This window comes from Elgaria multicarinata, chromosome 2 (assembly GCF_023053635.1).
Source record: "Elgaria multicarinata webbii isolate HBS135686 ecotype San Diego chromosome 2, rElgMul1.1.pri, whole genome shotgun sequence".
Classification (NCBI taxonomy): domain Eukaryota; kingdom Metazoa; phylum Chordata; class Lepidosauria; order Squamata; family Anguidae; genus Elgaria; species Elgaria multicarinata.
The window spans coordinates 51,699,468-51,720,886 of record NC_086172.1 but is presented as its reverse complement, the minus strand read 5'-3'; the positions used below and the strand labels follow the sequence as shown (position 1 = coordinate 51,720,886).

At 38.9% G+C, this 21,419-nt stretch overlaps 1 protein-coding gene across 2 annotated transcripts in view; it reads left to right on the top strand.

Moving 5' to 3' along the window:
- Positions 1 to 21,419, top strand: part of KCNJ3 (potassium inwardly rectifying channel subfamily J member 3) — a 138,150-nt gene that overhangs the window by 77,681 nt on the left and 39,050 nt on the right. Inside the window, exon 3 of one of the 2 annotated variants that reach the window (XM_063116533.1) lies at positions 9,561 to 9,672. The exons of the other annotated variant lie outside the window; for it this stretch is intronic. Within the exon in view, the coding sequence (XP_062972603.1) occupies positions 9,561 to 9,664 (104 nt within the window). The 3' untranslated portion in view covers positions 9,665 to 9,672. Of the gene's footprint in view, positions 1 to 9,560; positions 9,673 to 21,419 lie in introns of those variants that run through there. 2 annotated transcript variants of the gene reach the window in all.

Below are 21,419 nucleotides of genomic sequence, written 5' to 3'. Positions count from 1 at the left end.
GGTAAATCTCATATGAATTATTGTAAGAATTATATAAATTCTTATAACTCATTCAAATTTGTGTTTGGAAATTATCAAGTCTGTTAATGCTGTCTTACAAATCTAGGTAATCTATTTTTTGAGCTATTACATTCTACAAAACACACATTCATGAACAACAACAGAATTGTTATAAGGCATACATGTATCTTCATTCAAGCAGTTCCTTTAATACCTTCCATGGCTCATAAGGATATAAATTATTTATAGGAACTATTCCCTTTCAAGTCACCATAACTCTAAGATCATATAACTTAACAATGAAAAATACATAGCTGCTAGATGTGTCTTTAAAAAAAAGTGTAGTTTGACCCTAAGTTTCCCCAGGAGTATGTTAATCCATGCCAACAAACACAACACAAAGTTCTATATCAATTTAAAGACAAATTCAAACAAGTCAGATTTGATGATGAATTCAAATTTGGTGGATTCATACTGGAAGTGTTTGTTATTATTACAGTATGGTAACTGTAACTCCTGTTACAAAATGTCCTGGGAGCCTGTCTTACCCAGTGGTTTCTGAGTGTTTTTTAAAAAAATATTATTGCATTTATATCCCGCATTTTCCCTCTCTAAGGAACCCAAGGTGTTCCTCCTCCTCCTCTCCATTTTATCCTCACAACAACCCTGTGAGGTAGGTTGGGCTGAGAGTGTGACTGGCCCAAAGTCACACAGTGGGTTTCCATGGCCGAGTGGGGACTAGAACCTGGATCTCCCAACTCCCAACCCAACACTTTAGTCACTATACCACACTGGCTTTCAGTGTTAGCCATTTTTATTTCCATCCATTAAAATGCTAACACTCAGAAACCAGTGGGTGAACATTTCATTCTCTGAAGTCATTCTGTAAAAGCTTAAAGTAACCATATTCCAATAAAAAAAATTCAAACACTGAAGATCTAGCTAATCTAATGCTCTAAAAGGGGAGCACCAGACATTTCTTAAACCCTGGGAATGCCTGGATTTCTGCACAAAATGGCAGCCGTACTCCTAGTGAGCAACACAAATGATTTGTTTAGTTGATTGGAAGTCATTGGCAGATGAATGGCTGTAAAGATGATCTGCCAGTGAAAATTTTAGGAAGCTACAAGAAGCTCTGGGTTTAAATGTTGTTTTTCTTAGTTTTAGTTCCCTTCCTGCTCAATAACAATATTAATGCCCTACCTCAAGTATTAATGCCCTATTCCCCCCCCCCAAGCAGATATCCTTCCTGAATTGGTGCACTAGTCATAGGTGGAGACAGAGGGATCGCTGCTCATCATGTCTACGCTCCTCCCCTTTTCACCTCTGATAAACAGCTTTTGAAGGCCCCGTTCAGAAGACACCTGAAACCATGGCTTTGACCACAGTGAATAAAGCAAAAAGCCTTAATCACCTTGGTTAAAGCCATGGTTTAAGGTGACTTCTGAGCACACCCGGGAATCTGGCTTAACCACTATACTTAAAGCCATGGTTTAAGGTGTCTTCTGAAAAGGCCCGAAGTGTTTTTGTATTGCTTTCAAACCCTGCATAGGCAGTCACGCAACAAAAGAAGTGTGATCCTGGTTTCTCTTTTCCTCTTCCCTGAACAAGTAACTAACATTGTCAAAAGTGTGTTCCATCCCTTGCATATCTCATCTCATTTTCTCTCAACGCCTCTCCCGATATGAACCTACCCGTACACTGCGCTCAACGTCTAAGGGCCTCCTCCAAGTGCCTACTCCAAGGGAAGCTCAGAGGATGGCAACAAGGGAGAGGGCCTTTTCAGTGGTGGCCCCCCAATTGTGGAATGATCTCCCCGACGAGGCTCGCCTGGCCAACATTGTTATCTTTTGGCGCCAGGTCAAGACTTTTCTCTTCTCCCAAGCATTTAACAGCATTTAACAACATACGCTAAGTTTGTTTGTTTTTAATGGACCCCAGAATTGTTGTTTAAATGGATACTGTTGTTTTATACTGTTGTTTTTTATATTTTTGATGGTTTTAAATTTTGTATACTTTTTAATGTTCACTGTTTTTAATTTTTGTAAACTGCCCAGAGAGCTTCGGCTATGGGGCGGTATATAAATTTAATAAATTAATAAATCCTTTTTAAAAATGAGGCCTGCATTAGGAATGAAGAGAAATTCTCTTTTTTATTTATTGGCATCGCTGTTAGAGAGCGTAGCTGGAGAGTCAATAAGCTTTATTATTTTTTGCTTACCTTAGGTCTCTTTCTCTCTATTATTCATGGTTGTACAACTTGTTTTCTTTATAGGGATTTGCATTTGATTTTGAAAAATAAACAATAAAACAAATGCAACAACAACTTGTCTCCTAGCAACACCATAGATATATCTGCATTGTATTAATCTAAGTGAACAGTTTCTCCCTGCATGGCACCATTTGCCCAAACTTTAATTGGGTTTTTAACAAGATCATCATGACTGGTCTTCTCAGCTGTATTTCTGTAATTAGCAGCCAAAATATTGTTGTAGTAAGCTAGCCAGTTGCCATCTTGGTTGAAATGTTGTTGTACACCTTATAATGAACACAGTAGGAGGGGAACTGAATTGAAGGAATGAGTTTGTTATTTGCAAACAAGTGCCCTGTTTTAAGACTTGTAAATGTCATGAAATAATAATATGTACAGTAAAGTATAATAATGTGTATACTGCACAGTGCTCAGACGCTAATATTTCTATACCTTAAAATGAAACATGCAGAGCTAGTTATAAAGTCAGGTCAAAAATCAGGAGGACATTTATTTTATGCATCTTAGTGCACAAGGTGTCTTTCTTATAAGCTACATTTTAACTTCTTAAAAACCATAGACCTTAGACCCAAAACAGACATTACTCCAAATCTGTATCTTGCAGCTATATTCCCCCCCCCCATTTTTACTCTAGAGTAGATGCAGGGTCCCCAAACTCAATCAGGACTCTTGCATGAGAGGTGGCAAGTTTAAAATCCAGATCAGTCTTGCTGTGCCTACTGCAGAGATAAATGATAACAATAATGAAAGATATGGCTACTGGATACAAATTTGAAGTAATGTCTTTTTTGACCTAACTGTAGTTATAGTTGCAACAACTGATTGGCCCTAGATGCAGATGTGCATTCTTGTCTGGAAAAAAAAAGCTGGTTAATTTGTCCCATTTATTTCAATGGGTCTACTCCAAGTAAGACTGTTTTTGGACTTTATGCAGAGACTCCACCCTGAGGTGGGATTTCCACAGGTTAAGGGAATACAACTAAAATGTCCCTAGCTGTAATTGCCTCAGTTATAATGGCAGCAGCACGTAGGGGAAATCTTCTGCAGATGATCAAAGTTAACAGTTGACATAAATGTGCATTCAGATACATATCCAGTTGCTTGCATGAATCTCGCTGGCTGGTACAAAGCATTCTATGTTTGTTTACTTAAAAGAAGACAATAACTTTGCATTTGTCAAATTGCACTCTGGAACAGTGCATTTTAATATTGGTGCCATTAAAAAAGTGGGAGGGGGGAAACTGATTATATCAAGCATTCTCCCACAAATGTCTGCAAAAATCTGTGGCAGTTGTTGTAGTGACAGTCATTGTATGTAGACGTTAAACTGTAGTAATAAAACTTGCCCATCCGTGCCTGGAATATTATCATGAGTAGGAAATTGTATTATAAATGTATTTAATAATTAATATTGCTTTCATAAAGGTGTACAATATGACAGAAGGATGTTCAATCTGCTGTGCAGCCAGGCTTTTAGAATAGTTTCTAAAAATATCCTGTAGCTCTCAGGAGAGCAATATCGTTATTTCATTACCCATGAGAGCATGCACAGATGCTACCATAAAATTTTCAGCAATAAAACCCCCAAGCATATATCTTCCATAATGGTGAAATATTGTGGTGCCTGGTTTTCATTTATACACCTTATATCGAAATTTAAAATGCTTGTATTTACATGAAGAGTACATTCTGTGCAGCCTTGATAAATTTCTCACATTATGGGTACAGTTTTTCTTAACGAATAGCATTATCCTGTGCATATTTACTCACAAGAAAGTCCAACTCTGTTCAGTGGGGCTAACTCCCAGGTAAGTGTGCATAGGATTGTAGCCTAAATGTTTTCTCATATAATTGTAGGCTTGGAAAGGATCTGATGAATTTTGTAATCCCCATGCCCACATGCACCCATAGGTCTGGATCCTAACTTAGGCAGCATTGGTGGGAGTTTCAAGGTCTAGTTTCCCTTACCCCATTAATGTATGTCCTCTGTACCCACCACTTATTGAATTAATTGATGTTGAGGGCCAATGCAACAACCCCATATATTTGCCTTCCTCTAGAATTTAAAGCACACTTTTCTCTTTAGTTTACCTTTTTTGGACAATAAATAACTGTCAAAGTAGTTCTCTTGGTTTTTTTCTAGTTATTTTTTTGAGCGGGTCTGAACTTGTTATGCATTCCCATTTTGGCCTAACCTGATAATTGCTCTTGTATAAATACCAAACACCCCAAAAGACTTAGCCCACATCCAACCAGATTTTTAACACGTCAGCAGCACAAGCAGAGAAAAAAACATCTTCAGGATGTGAATATTAAGATAGTGTCTATGTGTCACTCACACTTAACATGTCAAACTTCAGATGTGAGACTTTAAAAGGTCGCCAAACTGACCCTACTAAATCTGTTTCTATTCCTTGTTTTGCAGAGTCTTCTGTTATATAGCAATCAGTCAATTTCTGTTATTGCACATTCTGAGAGAAAATAGGACAAAAGTGGCTCTGTGGATTTGATATTTTTTTTGTTTTGTTTTTGATACTCCAGCACTAAAAAGAATATTGCATTTAAAACAATCTGTGTATTTTCAGAAGAGAATATTTAATACTACATAATATCTGTGATAATATTTCACTTACATTCACTGCTAATAATTGGACACAACATTATAGTTAAATTGGTAGAGCACATACTTTGCAAGTACATTGTTCAGTCTCTGACTTCTGCTAAAGAATCTCAACGCTAAACTACACGTTCTACAAATAGCGTTGGTATAGTTAAGCTTGCTGAGTTTTTTTACTCTTGTGTAGCCGCATAGTCCCAATCTGGATCAGGAGTATGGCACTCATGGAAGTAAGGGTTTAAATCCCTTATCTCATTTCCCCCCTGAAATTCCACCCTACCACGTTGTTGTTGTTTTTACAGAAAAGCCTCCATTGATTCCAGTGTAGAGCTTTTTTCTTTATTTGAGCCCCTGCGGTGTGTGTGTAATTATGGGGAAAATAGGGGTGGAGGGGATGCTTTAACTTTTCTCTCCCCAGTCACCATGGTCCCAATCCAGATCAGGACGGTGTGTGGTTATTCAAGAGTAAAGAAAAATAAAGAAGTAAATTAAAAAACAGTAAAGAAAAATGGCAGACTCAACTGCACCGTCATGATTAGTAGAACGTGCAGTTGGCCCTCAAGTTGCAGTTCTAGGAAAGACTGCTTGAAACGTTAGAGAGCTACTGCCGGTTGGAGTATACAATAATGGGTGAGGATTTGTTGATTTGTTTTTTGCCAGAACTTGCCCTTTTCAGATCCCCAAACATGAATGTATTTTTCGGGAAAAGTTCGCATATTCCCAAACTTGTGATTGTATTCGTAAAATGTGTTTGTTAGAAAAATGCACACTTTAAAAATGAATATTATGAAAAGAACAAAAACAATGCATGTTTTTGTATGTATGTATGTATTTGGGTGAATATTTTTTAAAATAAGTGCACCCAAATGTGCACTTTTTTCAGTACAAACAACAGAAAAGTTTGCATTCAGGAACGGGGACAGAACAGACTGAGTTTTGAGGTAGAACTCAGAGAACCCTTGATGAGCTCAAACCTCACTTATTCTCCCATCGCTAAAAGTGGCGTTACCAGTCCAATAGTCTGACTGTGTTAGGGTGACCATATTTTGGAAACTAAAAAGGAGGACAACATGGCCGCCCCAAGGGGGCATGCCCACCAACAAGTCCAGCCCTGAAGGGGGCGTGCTCACCAACATGTCCAGCCCCCAATGGGGCGTGTCCACCCAAACATGGCCTTGGTCACGTCTGATTTCACAACACACAATTAAGACAGACCTGTTCTATATAAAATCTTAATGTTAAAATCACTGGAATAAAGAACAATTGAGACATTCAGTGTATCTGAAATTAACTTCACTCACTCCTACTTTTGTAGCTTCTGCTGTACTTTGAAGCTTTTGCTGTACTCTGTGTGATGCAGTCTCCCCTTCCCTCAAATATGTTTTTGACTGCAAATCCTTCACTGGATGTCCATAGTCTCACTTTTCTAACATTTGACACTCTATCCCCATACTGACAGATTCAGCATCTTGCTACCACTGAAAAAATAAAGCAATTGACAAGTGCAGAAAAATCTAGTTCAACAAAAAGAAAGCCACACTGTAAAATAACCATATCTCAAAGCCTAAGGTGAAAATAAAAAATCATTCACACACTCACTCAAGGTAAAATAACAACAACAATACACACATCACACATGCTCATCAAAGGCAATAAAAATTAAAATCCACACACCCCTGCACAATCACCCAGCATGGAAATAACTCCACACCCTCCCCAAGACAACCTAAAGAAAAAAACTCCCACACACACTTAACGGGGGGGGGGGGGGAGAATATAAATCCATCCCACACTCACCAAATGCAAAATAATATAATCCACAGCCACCCCCCCAAGGCAAACAATAAAATAACATTAAAATACAATACCTACTCAACCAAGGAATAATAATAATAATAATAATAATAATAATAATAATAATAATAATAATAATAATATGCAGTCAGGCATCAGTTGTAGGCCTGGGCGGGGGAGGGAAACAACAAGCCCGAGGGAAACAACGCCTGGCCAGGAGGGAGGAAACAAAGCCCGCCTCGGCCACATACCTTCTTCCCTGAGGCCTGCTGCTATATCTGCCTGGGTCACCAGCCTCGGACTGCCACTGTGTGAGCCGCCGGGCTTGTGCCACCACCTGGGCTCCGATCGAGGCAGGGAGGGGCAGGGATGCATTCCCGAAAGTCCCAGAACATGTCCTTCTAGCCGCCTCCCCCCGCCCCGATGGGTCCTTCTACTTGGCCTGCGCGATTGCTTAGGCCAAGTAGAAGGCCCCACGGAGGCAGGGAGGGGCGGGGACATGTCCCTGGAAGTCCGAGGATGCGTCCTTCCAACCTGATTAGGGTTAGGGTTTCCCCGGAATTTGGGGGGCAGGCCTGGTTGCCCCGGAGACCCTTCGTTTTACCAGAGGTCTCCGGGGTTTTCCGGGTCACCTGGTCACCCTAGACTGTGTATAAGATAGTTTTGTATGTTCATGTGGTGCTATGTGAAGTTTACTTTAAACCTACATGGACAGTGGTTTATAGAGAGTTTTACATGTGATGGTGCTGTGCTATCAGTATCTAGTTTTGTACTGCTCTAGAAACCAACATTTTTGTGATTTTGTAATGGAATGCAAACAGTGCTATATGTGGCAGGTGCCTGTTACAAATCACTCACCCCAGACTCATTGCCACCAGATGAGGGGCTACCCGAGGCCTCTGGTTAACTGAGAATGCATCTTCTTTAGATGGGCGATGAAAACTTTTCTTTTAAGGCAAACCTTTAAGTTTAAATGCTAGAATGCTATGAAGCAATTTGATACTCTGCTATTCTTGTGTAGACAAGATGGCTTTAACTTGCCTTTAAGATTGTAACTACATTTTTATTGTTTTTAAATTGTATTTTTGTTCTCCTCTTTGGGAATGTATAACACTGAACAGTGCATTATATATTTCTACATTTATAAGCTGTATTATTGTTCAATTGCCTATTTACAGGATCCTCTTGACATGTTTCAGCAAGCCACTAAATAACTTTGGTTTCTGCAGATTCTAACTCATTACAGTTTAAAATCAAGTTAAATATTGGATGGCAAAGTTTGATATTCGATCCATGTGAAGCTAAGGGTAAACCTTTGACTTTTACAGAGCTTTGAAGCCTTTTCTTTGCAATTTTTCCGTAGTAAATTATTTTATAGGACCTGACGCCTGGGGTTCTATATCCTCTTTTCCATCTTATTATGTTTCATGATTGTTCTATTGTACATCATTTTGAGCTTTGGAAAAGCAACTTTATACATTTTAAAATATGTGAACACAGATACTGATTTATTTGTGTTCAGCCATTTTGGAATTATTTTTATTTGCCCTTTAAAGCAAATTTAATCATGAGTTTTCATGTTTATTTTTGTCCACATACTCTCTCATTAGCATTACAATTCTAAAATACTTGTATAAACATGAATTCATCATTCTTTTTGTTTTGTTCAGTTTTGTTCCATGACTGTCTGCCATAGATTTCTTTCACTGATTTTCTCTCTGACATATCCCCAAATAAAACATGACCCTGAAAAATCTCTTCAGAGCATAGGGTGGATTTAATTTTGATATAATTTTGTTGATCTTTTGACTGTAAAATGTGTGGGATGGAAGTTGATGGATTGACTTTTAAGTCCAAGGGCAAAATCAAACAGGGTCATAATCTGTCTCCGTTAGTGTTAGTTATATGGCTACTCATAATTTTAGTTTATAGAGGAATAAAACTGCTGGATTGATCAACAATTTTAATTTTGCAAGCAATATCTGCCTGACAGTCAATAAATAAGAATGCATAAGAGAGCAGGAGATTTGCTCACAAAATAAATGATAAAATTGAAACTGATTTGAAGCAAACCAGAAAATAATGGTTGCATGCACAGATACATGGGTTTTAGACAGTCTAGCCCAACTTGATGCCCTCCAGATGTGTTGGACTATAACTCTCATTATCCCCAGCCAGCATAGAGGGCACCAAGTGGGGAGAAGCTGGTCTACAGCTTTTGATATTAAAAGTAGAATTGATGTGGCATGAATTAAGAAAAGAGAATGATCATCTCTACCTCACAGATGTTTTGAAGACTTTGACAACATAAATATCTGCATGAAAATTGATGAAAATATAGAAAAAGTTTCCTTAAGTAGAATACAGCTTTATATTTCAGACTTTACAAAAATGGTAAGAGTATAGGTTGAGGAAATGCTGTTGGCTTTGTGATAGCATGGACTACAAAACAAGGCGATGTGGAACGATTTAGATTTAAAATGACAATAAATATGGCAACAAGGGAAAACAGCAATAATGATTCAAGATGCTTTCAGCTGGAGGATTCCTAGCACTACCAATCAAAAGATTCTGGGTTCACACAACATAGCAACCCACTCTCAAGGTTGAGTGTGGGTTGTCATTGAACGTGGGTTGTGTGAACTCAGCCATACCAACAAACCATGATTTGTTAACTATGAACAACTCATGAAGAGAACTCATAGTTTGTTGTTGCATTGTAGTTTGTTAGTGCAGCCGGGTTCACACAATACAACAACCCACAGTTCAGCCAGAATCCATGGTTCAGCGACAACCCACACTCCGCCTTGAATGTGGGTTGTCTTATTATGTGAACCTAGTCACTGTGTAGCTACTCTGTCTTTTTTTCCTTAACAGATTTTTGGTGGAAAGAAAAAAGGCAGAAGAAGTGGTCAGAAAACAGGAGAGTTACAACTTGGAAGACACTGGTGTTTGGACCCTCCATAAAATTCCGTGAATGAGGCAGGACAATTGCATGACAAAAGCCTCATCTAGAAGTGTGCTCTGTCATTGATAAAAATTTGAAGAGTCACAGACCTAGAAATAAATCTAAAGGTGGATTAGAAGGGGTTAATAAAGGAAAAGGTACAGTTTTGTATCAGCTTTTTACAAAAGAGGGCAGGACTCCTTCAGCTTTAACTGTTGTGATGAAGAGGGAATTCCACCAGGTGCTGCATGCCTACAAATGACACCTGCTGAAATTCCCTTTTCTATACAACTGTTAAAAATACACGAGCCCTATCCTCTTTTTCATATGGTCACCCTAACTTAGGACCTAATTAAGCCCTCAGTAGCAGTCCTATCCTTCTCCAACTCTACCCCATGTGGTTATTGCTGTTGGAAGATAATTTTGTGAGGATGGGAAGGGAGCAGGGGCTCACAATGACCAGAAATTATAAGATGAAGTGAAATCACAGGAATTTGGGTTCAGAATGCTAAAAGCTCCTTATTTCCAAATTGGCGTTTGGGATTTTTCTCAAAAACACACAGAATTCTGAAACTTGATTACATCTCTAGGAATAGATAATACAGTGGCAAATAACTAGTGAAAATGGGTGATGATAATGCAGGCTAACTTTAATTCTAGCCATTCCTTTGCTTCAATTAAGGTAAGATAATATAACATGGAGCCTGCCATGGATTGCTACGCACCATGTAACTCCTTGGAGTGAATGTACTCAATTCCCATTATCATTGATAGGAGTGATGCATATGTATTGCAAAGAGAATAATGAAAAGAAGTTAATGAGTATCTTTGTTATCGATATGTTTCTCCTATCAAAGGCAGTTACTTATTGTTTGAAAGACTATTGTACTTCTTAGTACTGCACATTTTCTAGTACGTTTTGAAGCTTTTAAAAGGAATGTATTAATGGAGTTGTCAGCATGGGTTATGTCTCTAGTGTTTTATTTAGGAGAGGTAGCTTCAGGATGGTAGTTTTCTTAGAAAAATGCAGTACTGCCTACAACTAGAAGACCGCATTTCATTCCATTTTAAACCGAAGAATTACATAATTTTTCATCAGTTTAATTTACTTTGTTTCTTACCTTGTCATTTGTTCAGAATGGTCTTCATCTGTTGATAACATTATTTGCTTTATTTGAGAACTGATGTAATAATACTGATGTGCACTTTCTTTATGACTTCTTAAATGTGAACATAGTACACATCAGCTGGTTTCAAAAAATGACTGGTGGATAACTAGTTCCTAGAAAAGTTGATGTGTAACACAGATGCTAACTGTATACTTTTTATAGAACCACTATATTAGGCAATGCTTGAAAATAGCACTCACTGCTCAAAAGTTTTGAGAGAGAAGATGGTGCAATGTCAGGTTTTGGTAAGAAATGTTCTTTTGTTTTCAACCAGCATGCCTCTCAGTTAAGAGAAATGGAGAGGCTTGCAGAGGAGGGGAATAGTCCCTTAATGATGCTTTGCTCTTACTTGCTGATAATACTGAGACATGACACTGCCCCATCTTCTCTGTCGATACATCTGTCAAGGAAAACAGCAGGCGAAGCTGTTGTAATGTAAGGCTCCATTGGTCCTGGTAAATGACATAGTGCTACCCAGAAAATTGAATTGCCATTGACTCTGACAGACAAAAACTGTTTCAGGGTTCCAGCTTTTACTCACTTTTAAAAGAGAATCCAACAAGGATTGCTAAACTTGGAAATGTGATACAATGGGTCCCTTTTAATGGTAAGAGAATTTGGATCTCTCATTTAGTACAGTGCAGAAGGCTTAGGCCTTAGCTAGACCTAAGGTTTATCCCAGGATTGTCCCTACCTGCTCCTGGGATATCCTGTGTGTCATTTACATGAACAGGGATGACCCCGGGACAATCCCGGGATAAACCTTAGGTCTAGCTAAGGCCTTAGTTTCCTTAAATCCTGTATCGATGCAGAACCCACATTATCATTTTGCACATCTATTTGAACATGTGACTCCAGGTGAGGCATACAAAGTTTTGCCTTCAGGAATAGCTTCTGTGCTACAGCATCTGTAGGTGCTCTGCGAATAGGCTCAAGGGATCAAAAGAGAAAGAGAATCTAGGTCCAGATAGGGTACTCTGATACTTGCCAAAGGTAGTGGAGACAAACGTTTTGGGAATTATGCTTGACATAAGAAACATTGACTCTATATAATACTGATATAAAAGCATAAGAGTCTTTAAAATGTACTCGTATTGTTTGCTAGAAAACCCCATGCTTTACTATTTAGGAGTAAAGGGCCAAACTAAGTAGCTCAGCTATCCTACATTCCTGTGTCAGGATAGGTATTTTTAGATGCAGAAGATAACATCTTTGCATTTGCAAGTGCCTCTCTCATGCATTCTTAAAGGCTTGAAGTGCAGCTTAGCACTCTAACAATGTGCAAGCGAGAGAAACAAAGCATTAAGAGTGCTCCTAGTGGAGCTAATAGCCATATTCTTCCCCGTTCCCCTTTTCATATAGTTTTAAAGTTTTAGCCATTTTACAGTGAAGCCACCAAAACGTCTTTCTGCTCTTTGCGTCCTTTGCCAAGTATTGGAGATTTCCCCCTTACTGCATTTTTTCACTCAACCCTACATGCACATTTTGAATTTTCTGAGCTGCCAAGACATTCTTTCTAAAGGAGTCAGTGTTGTATGAGGGAGCAATCACTCCATCAAGATTGTCCCAAAATGAACATAAGATTTCTCCATCTGTTACAATCTAAGGCGAGTTTCACACTGCAATGATGAACAATCTCCTGTTTGCTTCATTTTAATGCTTGTATAGCAGCTTCATACTCTTGAATGAAATTTATCCCTTCTGATAGGTAAAAACTGTTGTTGCTTCCCCGCAGCAACTGTCTGTCAGACACTACTTGCCTGTTTTTGAATGGGTTCACAATGTGTCCTACAAAGTAATTTCTCATGTATCCAGTGATGCTTATTTTGAGATTTGTGGAATTCATGACGATAGTGCAGTAGTTTCATTCTTATATGCTCATTCATACACACAATGAATGAGAACAATTCAGAGAGTTGGTTATGGCCTGTAAGGAGACAAGTTATTTGAAAGACTGCATTCACCCTTATGATCCTGAACAGGTTTTCAGATTCTTGGAGAGGCTTTTCTGCCCTGCCAGAAATCTGTGCAAATCTCCCTGAAAATTAAAAAAGCTATAGAAGAGAAAAAGTTAAATTTAGCACAAATTTACTTGAACTAATGAGTGTAGGTGGAGTAGCAGAGGAGGCTGCTGAGGTTATGCTGCAGAGGCCCATGGGATCTGTGCCGGGAGCAAATGGGGTGACTAAGGGCCTTGCTAGACCTACCGCATAATCCGGTGGTGAGGAGCGGCCAGCCCACGCTAGAAGTAGTGTGGGCTGTCACTCCTTTCCACACGTCAGATGCAATGGGCTGCACAAAAGCCCCATCGCGTCTGCCATTTTTTTCATTTTAAAGGGGACAGATGTGCAGGAGTGCACCACCGCTTAAAGTAAGTTTTTTTAAAAAAGGGTTCCCCGCTCCCCCCTGGCTCCAATCTTCCCTCCCATCTCCCCCCATCTCCGATCTTCCCCCCATCTCCCCCCGGCTCCGATCTTCCCCCCATCTCCCCCCCGGCTCTGATCTTCCCCCCATCTCCGATCTCCCCCCGGCTCCGATCTTCCCCCCCATCTCCCCTCGGCTCCGATCTTCCCCCCATCTCCGATTTCCCCCATCTCCGATTTCCCCCCCATCTCCGATCTTCCCCCCCATCTCCCCTCGGCTTCGATCTTCCCCCCAGCTCCGATCTTTCCCCCATCTCCCCCCGGCTCCAATCTCCCCCCCCAGCTCCAATCTCCCCCCAGCTCCTATCTTTCCCCCCAGCTCCCCCCGGCTCCGATGGGCCCAGCACTCCTGCGGAGCACTGCGCCCTGTCTGCCACTTTTCCCAGCTACTCACGTGTAATTGCAGTAGCCGGGGAAAGCGGCAGAACGTGCTAAACACTCGCGGTCTCGGACTCAGCCCGAGACTGCGGGAAATACCGGGCTACAACTGTAGCCAGATACCCCGCATCCAGGCAGATACCACAGGCCCAGATCATCTGGATGCACAGGGGCAAGCCTGGGTGTTAGCCCGGGCTAACCCCTGGTCTAGCAAGGCCTTAAGAGGAAAACAAGCCATGCCAAGCCACAGAGCACCTGATTATCTGTCAGGAGTAATGTGGGTTAGCAAGCAAACAATCAACCCACCATAGCTTATTTTCAGGGTGGTTTATCATGACATGTGAACTCACCCATGGTCTTTCAGAAGAAACAGCTTGCCCTGTCTCTATTTATTTATTCTTACTTTCAGAATGGTCCTGGTGGCTGTGTCAACTGAATATAATTTAGAGCACTCAAAGACTATACTTACAAGGAACTGATGACAGTAAGAAACAAAAGCAGAAAGGAATCATAAAGTGGGGCCTGGGCAGAACAAAAATCCAGAGATAATATGCATCATTAAGGTCACTTACCTAAATAAGCCCTATTGAACTTAATGGGGTTTTCCTTTGAGTAGACATGTATAAGATTGTGTTGTTAGTCTAAAAAACTTGCAGTTTTTAGCTTTTGCCATTAAATGCAGGCTGACCTATTTTTAAAAAACCCTTCCTAATAATTGATGCTTTGAAACAGCAATTACATTTTTGTGTAAAATGGTATAAAATTGCGCTCTCTCTCTCTCTCTCTCTCTCTCTCTATTTAAAACATTCTTTTTAACTGCTCCATGTGCATGTGGTAAGAACTCTAAGATGCATTCCAACCTGTTCATTAACTGTAGTGAAATTATTATTATTATTATTATTATTATTATTATTATTATTATTAAAAAATGTACCACCTCAGAGTTAGTGAGCCATGGAGAGCTATTCAGGACATGCATCTTGCAGCAGTTTTTAATTTCAGAATAAAATATTTAAGGAAATATGTAAGGATACAAATAGAAGATGTCTTGTGACTGTGTAAGGTAGATTTTGCCTCTTCTGTTAGTTAGTTGTATGTCTGACCTGTGCCAAGATCTGAGTTATACATATTGAGTTGCACATGTGACAAGAAATGTGTCCCATGTATTATATTCTGAAAGCACAGTGGCAGCTCTTGAAGTGGTCCTCTGGAGGTATCAAGGGGAAAGGGGCCATGCTGATCAGACAGCATGGCAAGGCATCTGCAAAGGCACTGTGCAGATATGTGGCAGCTACGTGGCTAGCAATACCTTGAGCAGACATGGGCCTTTATATCTGCAACTCATGCTGGCTCTTCTAGCCACTCAGCAAAGTGTTTGCACTGTGCTGCTGAGTTAGCTAATCCCAAGTAACTGCTGCCTTTAAACACTATTCAGTAAGGTTGTTGGGTCCCACTTTCCCCTTGATTGTTGTTCAGTGGTAACTACCTATGGTGAAAGGAAAGGAAAGGAACCTCTCGTGCAAGCACTGAGTCATTACTGACTCTTGGAGGGACGCCAGCTTTCGTTGACGTTTTCTTGGCAGGCCTTATAGCGGGGTGGTTTGCCGTTGCCTTCCCTGGCCGTTATTACTTTTCCCCCAGCTAGCTGGGTACTCATTTTACCGGCCTCGGGAGGATGGAGTCAACCCGAGCCAGCTGCCTGAAACCAGCTTCCGCTGGGATCGAACACAGGCCATGGGGAGAGTTTCGGCTGCAGAAACTGCTGCTTTACCGCTCTGCGCCACACGAGGCTCAACCACATCATTAATTGCCACTATGCAAGCTCTCTCCAGTAGCTTTGGCTGCAGGCAGGAAGGCTGAAGAGACATGGAGAGCTTCCTTGCCGTGTACTTTTGGAAAGAGAAAAGCCATTATCAAACCTATCCTTGGTGAAGCAGTGCTTCCTTCCATTGTTATATTGTATGATTGATTATCCATTTTGAAGTGCAAGTTACTTTACTAAAGTATATCTGAAAAACATACACCTACTTTCTTATTTAAGGAAATAATTCACTTCTTTGTCTAAATGAAGAACACTCTGTGTAGGAAAGGACAGTTCTGAATACCATACATTTCCTGTCTGTTTAACTGCTTGGAGACTCAATTCTTCTGCTATAGGATTAGAAAATAAGAGAAGCAAAGAGCTTCTTAAGAGAATTCAGGCAATTAATGCTATCCTAATGATCTGGCTGGTCCATACTATATACTGAAACAAATGAAAAATACACTGTAAATTAGATATTTTCAAAGGTTTGAAAATGGGCATTCTATATTAGGGAAGACAGTTTATTTAATCTAGATTTACATAGCTTGTTACTAGGTTTTTAGGTTCTCCTAGAATTCTTTGCAATACTTTCTTGCTTTATCGAGTATAAATGCAAACTGAAATTCATTAATCTATGCTTGAACCAAATGCTTCACAGATTGTTACACAACCTTTTCCTTACCTTATGAATTGTTAAAAAAAAAGATTTCCATTACATTTTATCTAAATGTGTTTCAAAAGATTAAATTTATTACTTATGTCACTAAATTTGTTCTCTGTCCAGATTTTTTTTAAAAAAAATACATTGATAATGGAGCATGATGGGGTTATGCTTATCAATATGAGGCTTTTGCTCAGAAACAATGTCAACAAATTCCAAGAAAAGTGGCTTAATGTAGATACTAATTAATGCATCTGAGAAACTCTGGAATTCAAACTACATTTTAAAAGAGCTTTCTAATTGAGAGTAAATGCCTCATTAGTGCTGAGCATTTCAACCTGAGAACATCAGAAAAGTCAAACAGAATAATTAATAGTATTTGGGTAATGGGATAAACTAGTCACAGATGTGCATCAAGCAGTTGGGGCAATTAGATTTCAGAGTTAACAAATCTTAAGCAGTAGGTGTAACAGGTCGTAGAAGAAATGAAGCCAATAAGCTTTAATTGAGAAACAGCAACAGTCCCTCTCATGATGTTGTCTGCCTTCCACCCCTTCTAGCCTTCTTTGTGCAAGTCTGACTTATCTTTAGGGATGGAAGTTGCTTCTATCTCCTGCTGTGTGCAGGAGAAGCAGCGTGATCAAAATGCCCCACTGAATGGGCCACGCGCACATTGTTTACTTCATCTTTCAAAAGAGGAAGTAATGAGGGACAAACAGGTGGGCGGAGAAGCGACAGTAAGCAAACATGATTTTTCTTCATGTGATGATGCTCATGGAACAATCTTTGAGGATGGGGGCGTCCTGTGTAAACTGAATGTAAGTTTTTGTGGAATCTGTTATGACCCCCACCCCCACCCCATACACACACATTATACATATGAAGAGTGCTTCAGAATGAGGAGAAAGACCCATGGCATTGGCTTTGCCTCCAACAGTGCTTGCCGCTCTGTCCCCATGAACGTAGTCTTTCCTTCTCCAGACACCCACACTCAATCTGTTAGTGGGGCACAAGGCCATGGAGGCATATTATATTGGTGGAGGAGCCAGGGCAGCACAGCTCTGTTTGCCCTTCTACTTGTGGTGTCTTCTTCACAAGTGTAGCATATGGGGGAGGCATTTGGGGCAGTGTGTATCCATGTGTCAATTATTCTATTTATTATTATTATTATTATTATTATTATTATTAATTGCATTTTTATACCGCCCAACAGCCAAAGTTCTAACACTCGAATAGAGCAAAAAAAATGTGAGGAGAGGGAATGCGCATTAGCCCAGCCCCTCCTTGTGTTTTTTTGTCACTCTCTACTTGTGACGGGCAACCTTTTGAAGAGGAAAAGATGTTCTCCATGTGATAGAGAATGCTGATTTTCAAGCCTCTTATGTCTGTCTTGGTTGGGAGAGCTTATATTAAAGAGCTACCTACTCTGCTGAGTTCAATGCTCAGCTTGGTGTTCAAAGCTGACGTGACAAATACTTGTAACTATTCATGCATTTAGTTTTGGGGTGGAAAACTCTGAATTAAAGATCATGCACTGTGTTTGATCTGTCTTCCCTTTTTGTTTAGAGTTGGCGAATAGTGAGAAATTTCAGCTGAATCATATGTAAGGATTTTGAAATTCATCTTCATTTAGGTTATTTTGATGCAATAGTTATTGAACTAATAGCTATTTAAAACTCCGCCATGTTAACACCAACATTACTGTTCTGTTCTTTCAAAAACATGCTTAGCACTGCCAATGTGACTGTTATATAAATTCTTCTTTGGAAGCTTTGCAACTGTAGCAGGTTAATGAATTATTTCAATGGGGAAAAGGCAAGAATATTATGTGTACACTATCAGACTGTGTTTCCTGCAGTTAGGGAGAGACTTTAATTTTGTCAGAGATTTTGTTTATTATTTATTTATCATGTCAATCTGGTGATAAATTTGCAGAAATTCAAATATCTGAATTGTTAACTCAAAGAGTTAACTATCTTAATTTGGTTTCAAACGATGACCTGGTTGACATTCAACGAACAAACCATGGCTCCAGCCCACTTGCCCATTTCCACTTTGCAACATGCTAACCCAGAATTCTGGATTACTGAGGAACAAACAACCCAGAGTTACAAGTTCACTTGCCATGAACAACAACACAGGCACAGGGCTTTCCTAGGTTATTTAGTAAAGTGGAAGTGGGTGAGGGGGTCACTCTGACTTGCTCTTGCAAGCAGCTAAGCAACCATGGGTTGATTGTTATTTGTTGTGTGTGAGCTGGGTCTATAGCTATTGGGGCTTGTTACAAAATTATTCACTCTTCACTTTGAAGTTTTTGTATTGTATGCTTAATTAGTTTTGTATTCTTTGTGACTTCGTTATGTCATGTCATGCTATATTGCCTACTATTAAGGCCATGGTTGAACTGTCTTTAGATTACAGTTAGTAGTGTGTACTGGAGTTGTCAAATAGAGTGACTTTGTACATGTCAGCTTTGGATTAATTTCTCTGTATAGTGCTCCCCCATGTGCAAACAGTGATTTCTCATCTGTCTTCAAAACATATTTCTGCATACTGCACAGTGTAAAGAAATCCCATGGATTTCACTGGTAGTATAAATAGAAGTTGGCCAGTAGACAGACACTGTGTATCTTCACTTATTGCTAGATTTTGATAAGTTTTTCAAACAGTTTATATGATAGAAGTGCTGTTGCACTAGAGCCTTTTCTACACCTGCCTTTTTCCCCAGGATCGTTCTGGGATAGTTCCTGTGCATCCAAATGCCACATGGGATCCCGGGAGCAGGCAGGGCAATCTCTCCATTTTCCTGGGATAACCCTTAGGTGTAGAAAGAAGTATACTTAAAAACTTTTCCATTTCAGCCTGGTTTCTCTGAAGGGTTTATATTTCAGCCACATTTCTCTTAAACCAAAGAGGTTCCTTGCAGTTCAGGTTTCCCTTACATTTCAATAGCTTGTAGCTCCATTTGTTACCAAAAAAAGGTAACAATTTAAAAAAGTAAATTCAATTTGTACTAATTGCTTGAATACACTGTACTTTCAATATACCAAATGTGATCATTTTATACCAAACCAACTTGTACATAATTACATTTTATGTTCCTAAAGTAACAAAGTGACTTTCAATCTGTAAAAAGTGCAAATATTGCATTTTTTTTCAATTTTTCTGAAAAATTCTGTTTTCTGGGTACCTTGAGCAATAATAATCATTTTTTTTATCGTGAATATCAACAAACAAAATAGAAATACATCATGAAAATGGGAGAGAGAGAAAACACCATAGATTGTATATGTAATCATCGTTTCCATCATATAAACTAGAGGAGAGAAAAGGGGTGGGGGAAGGGAGAGAGTTATACAAAGGTTTCAAGAAAAGCAGATCAAATATCCATATATATCCTCTTGCAAATTGTGTCTATATAACACTCGTTCAAAAGTTGATAATGTTATTAGGTCCTCGATCCATTGCATTATAGGAGGTGTAAATTTGTCCTTCCAATGTAATAGTATGTCTTTTGGCTGTCATAAGGGCTCTGAAGATCTATCTTAATAATAATAATAATAATAATAATAATAATAATAATAATAATAATAAATAGCTCAACTTATCTTGCATGATTTCTTGTCAGAAGGATCAGATTTGATGACATATTGTAATATTTATCTCTGAGGTCCTGGCATAAAGGAGAAAAATAATCCAAATAAATACAATTTGAGCTAATGCTTTCGGTTGTGAATTTCATCTGTAACTACCATATGTTTGGATGGTCTTTTCTTGCTTTCCAATTGCATATTAAATGCTAGTCCACTCATAACAAACATTTCACATTGGGGATCCTTTGAAGTGAATTTGACCTTGCAACGTCATTTTTGGTTCTTTGATTTTCACTGGAATAATATTCTAAAACATATTGACAAGCACGTAGTTCTTTCTTCAAAACCAGAGCTTGTAATTATGACTTTAGAGTTGGTTCCTGCTGTTTAATGAAATAGTATATTAATGCTATTCTTGCTGTTTAATAGAAAAAAATATCAGATTTCAGAAATCTGTAGGGAAGTCTTTATATTTGTGTACCATCTAATTTAGGGTATTGCTCCCAACCAAATATTATAGTGTACTTTTTGGTATGGCCGTTATATACTTAGCACATATAATATCAGTTGTCTCTCTTTATAGAACTGAAAAGGCTGCCTTGTTGAACTGTAATTGCCATCGCGCCCCTCCCCTTGACTGTACTCCTATATCCACTTACCTAGGAGTAATCCCCATTGAACTGAGTGGGGTTACTTCAAATAGTCATACATAGGATTGCATTGTTAATGAATTAACTTTCGAAAGCTAAAACTGAAGAAGTTTATGGCATTTTGTATGAAACAATGGATAGAATGTTGTTGAGTTTTAGTATACATGTGTACATCCAAGTACAGAAATCAGGTATTCTATAGAATAACTATGAATCTTATTCATTATTGCATGTTGTTTGGTAAAGTCCCAAACAAGGCTAAATAAAGGTTATGCCTTGTTATCAACCTAGACACTTACTGTATGTACATTGTAGGAAGTCTATAGAAGTACAGTTTGTACATCTAAGAAGACATGAAAAAGTATTACATGCTTTCTGTAGATACTGTATATCAGTACTAGCCAATGGATTGCCAAAGAGTGGGGGATATTGAGTCAGCCATATGTTCACATGAGGATCTATTTTCTTTAGGGTAGCCAAAAGAAGAAAGATATCAACTTCAGGTGTTCTCCATTTCACCAAATAAAAATATCAGAGTGGGTGGATTTTGAATTTAACAAAGTGGTTTAAAAAGATATCTCATTCAACATATACCCACAATGACATTCTACACAACTATATGCATTCATATCTTATCCACTGAATAATAAACAGGATTTACGCAGAAAATCGCAGAACTGCCACCCTGACAGTAAAAATACAGCATGAATAAATTAAGAGAGCAATCCAGTGGTTCATGGGCGTGCGTCCCAGGGACCATAGTATTGTTCGAATTTCCTCTTCTGAAGTCGAAGACAGTGTTCAGGGGCTTCTGTTCACCCTAAATAACTAACAAGTTGTTGCCTTTTTGTAACATCCCAAATCAGCTGCCTGAACACATCACATTATCTAATGGTAGGGCTTATAATAAGCAAGGTTTGGTTCAAAAAGCAATACTCTCATAATTACTGGTTTCCTTTTCTAATACCTCTTTCATAGCATTACTGATTCATCAAATTATTCATGTAATTGTTTATTCAATTATGTAAAGATTCATTTTATTTAATCTTACTTCCTTTTAAAGTTGACTGAATTGAAGACAAATCATATTTAAATATTATGTCAGTCATAG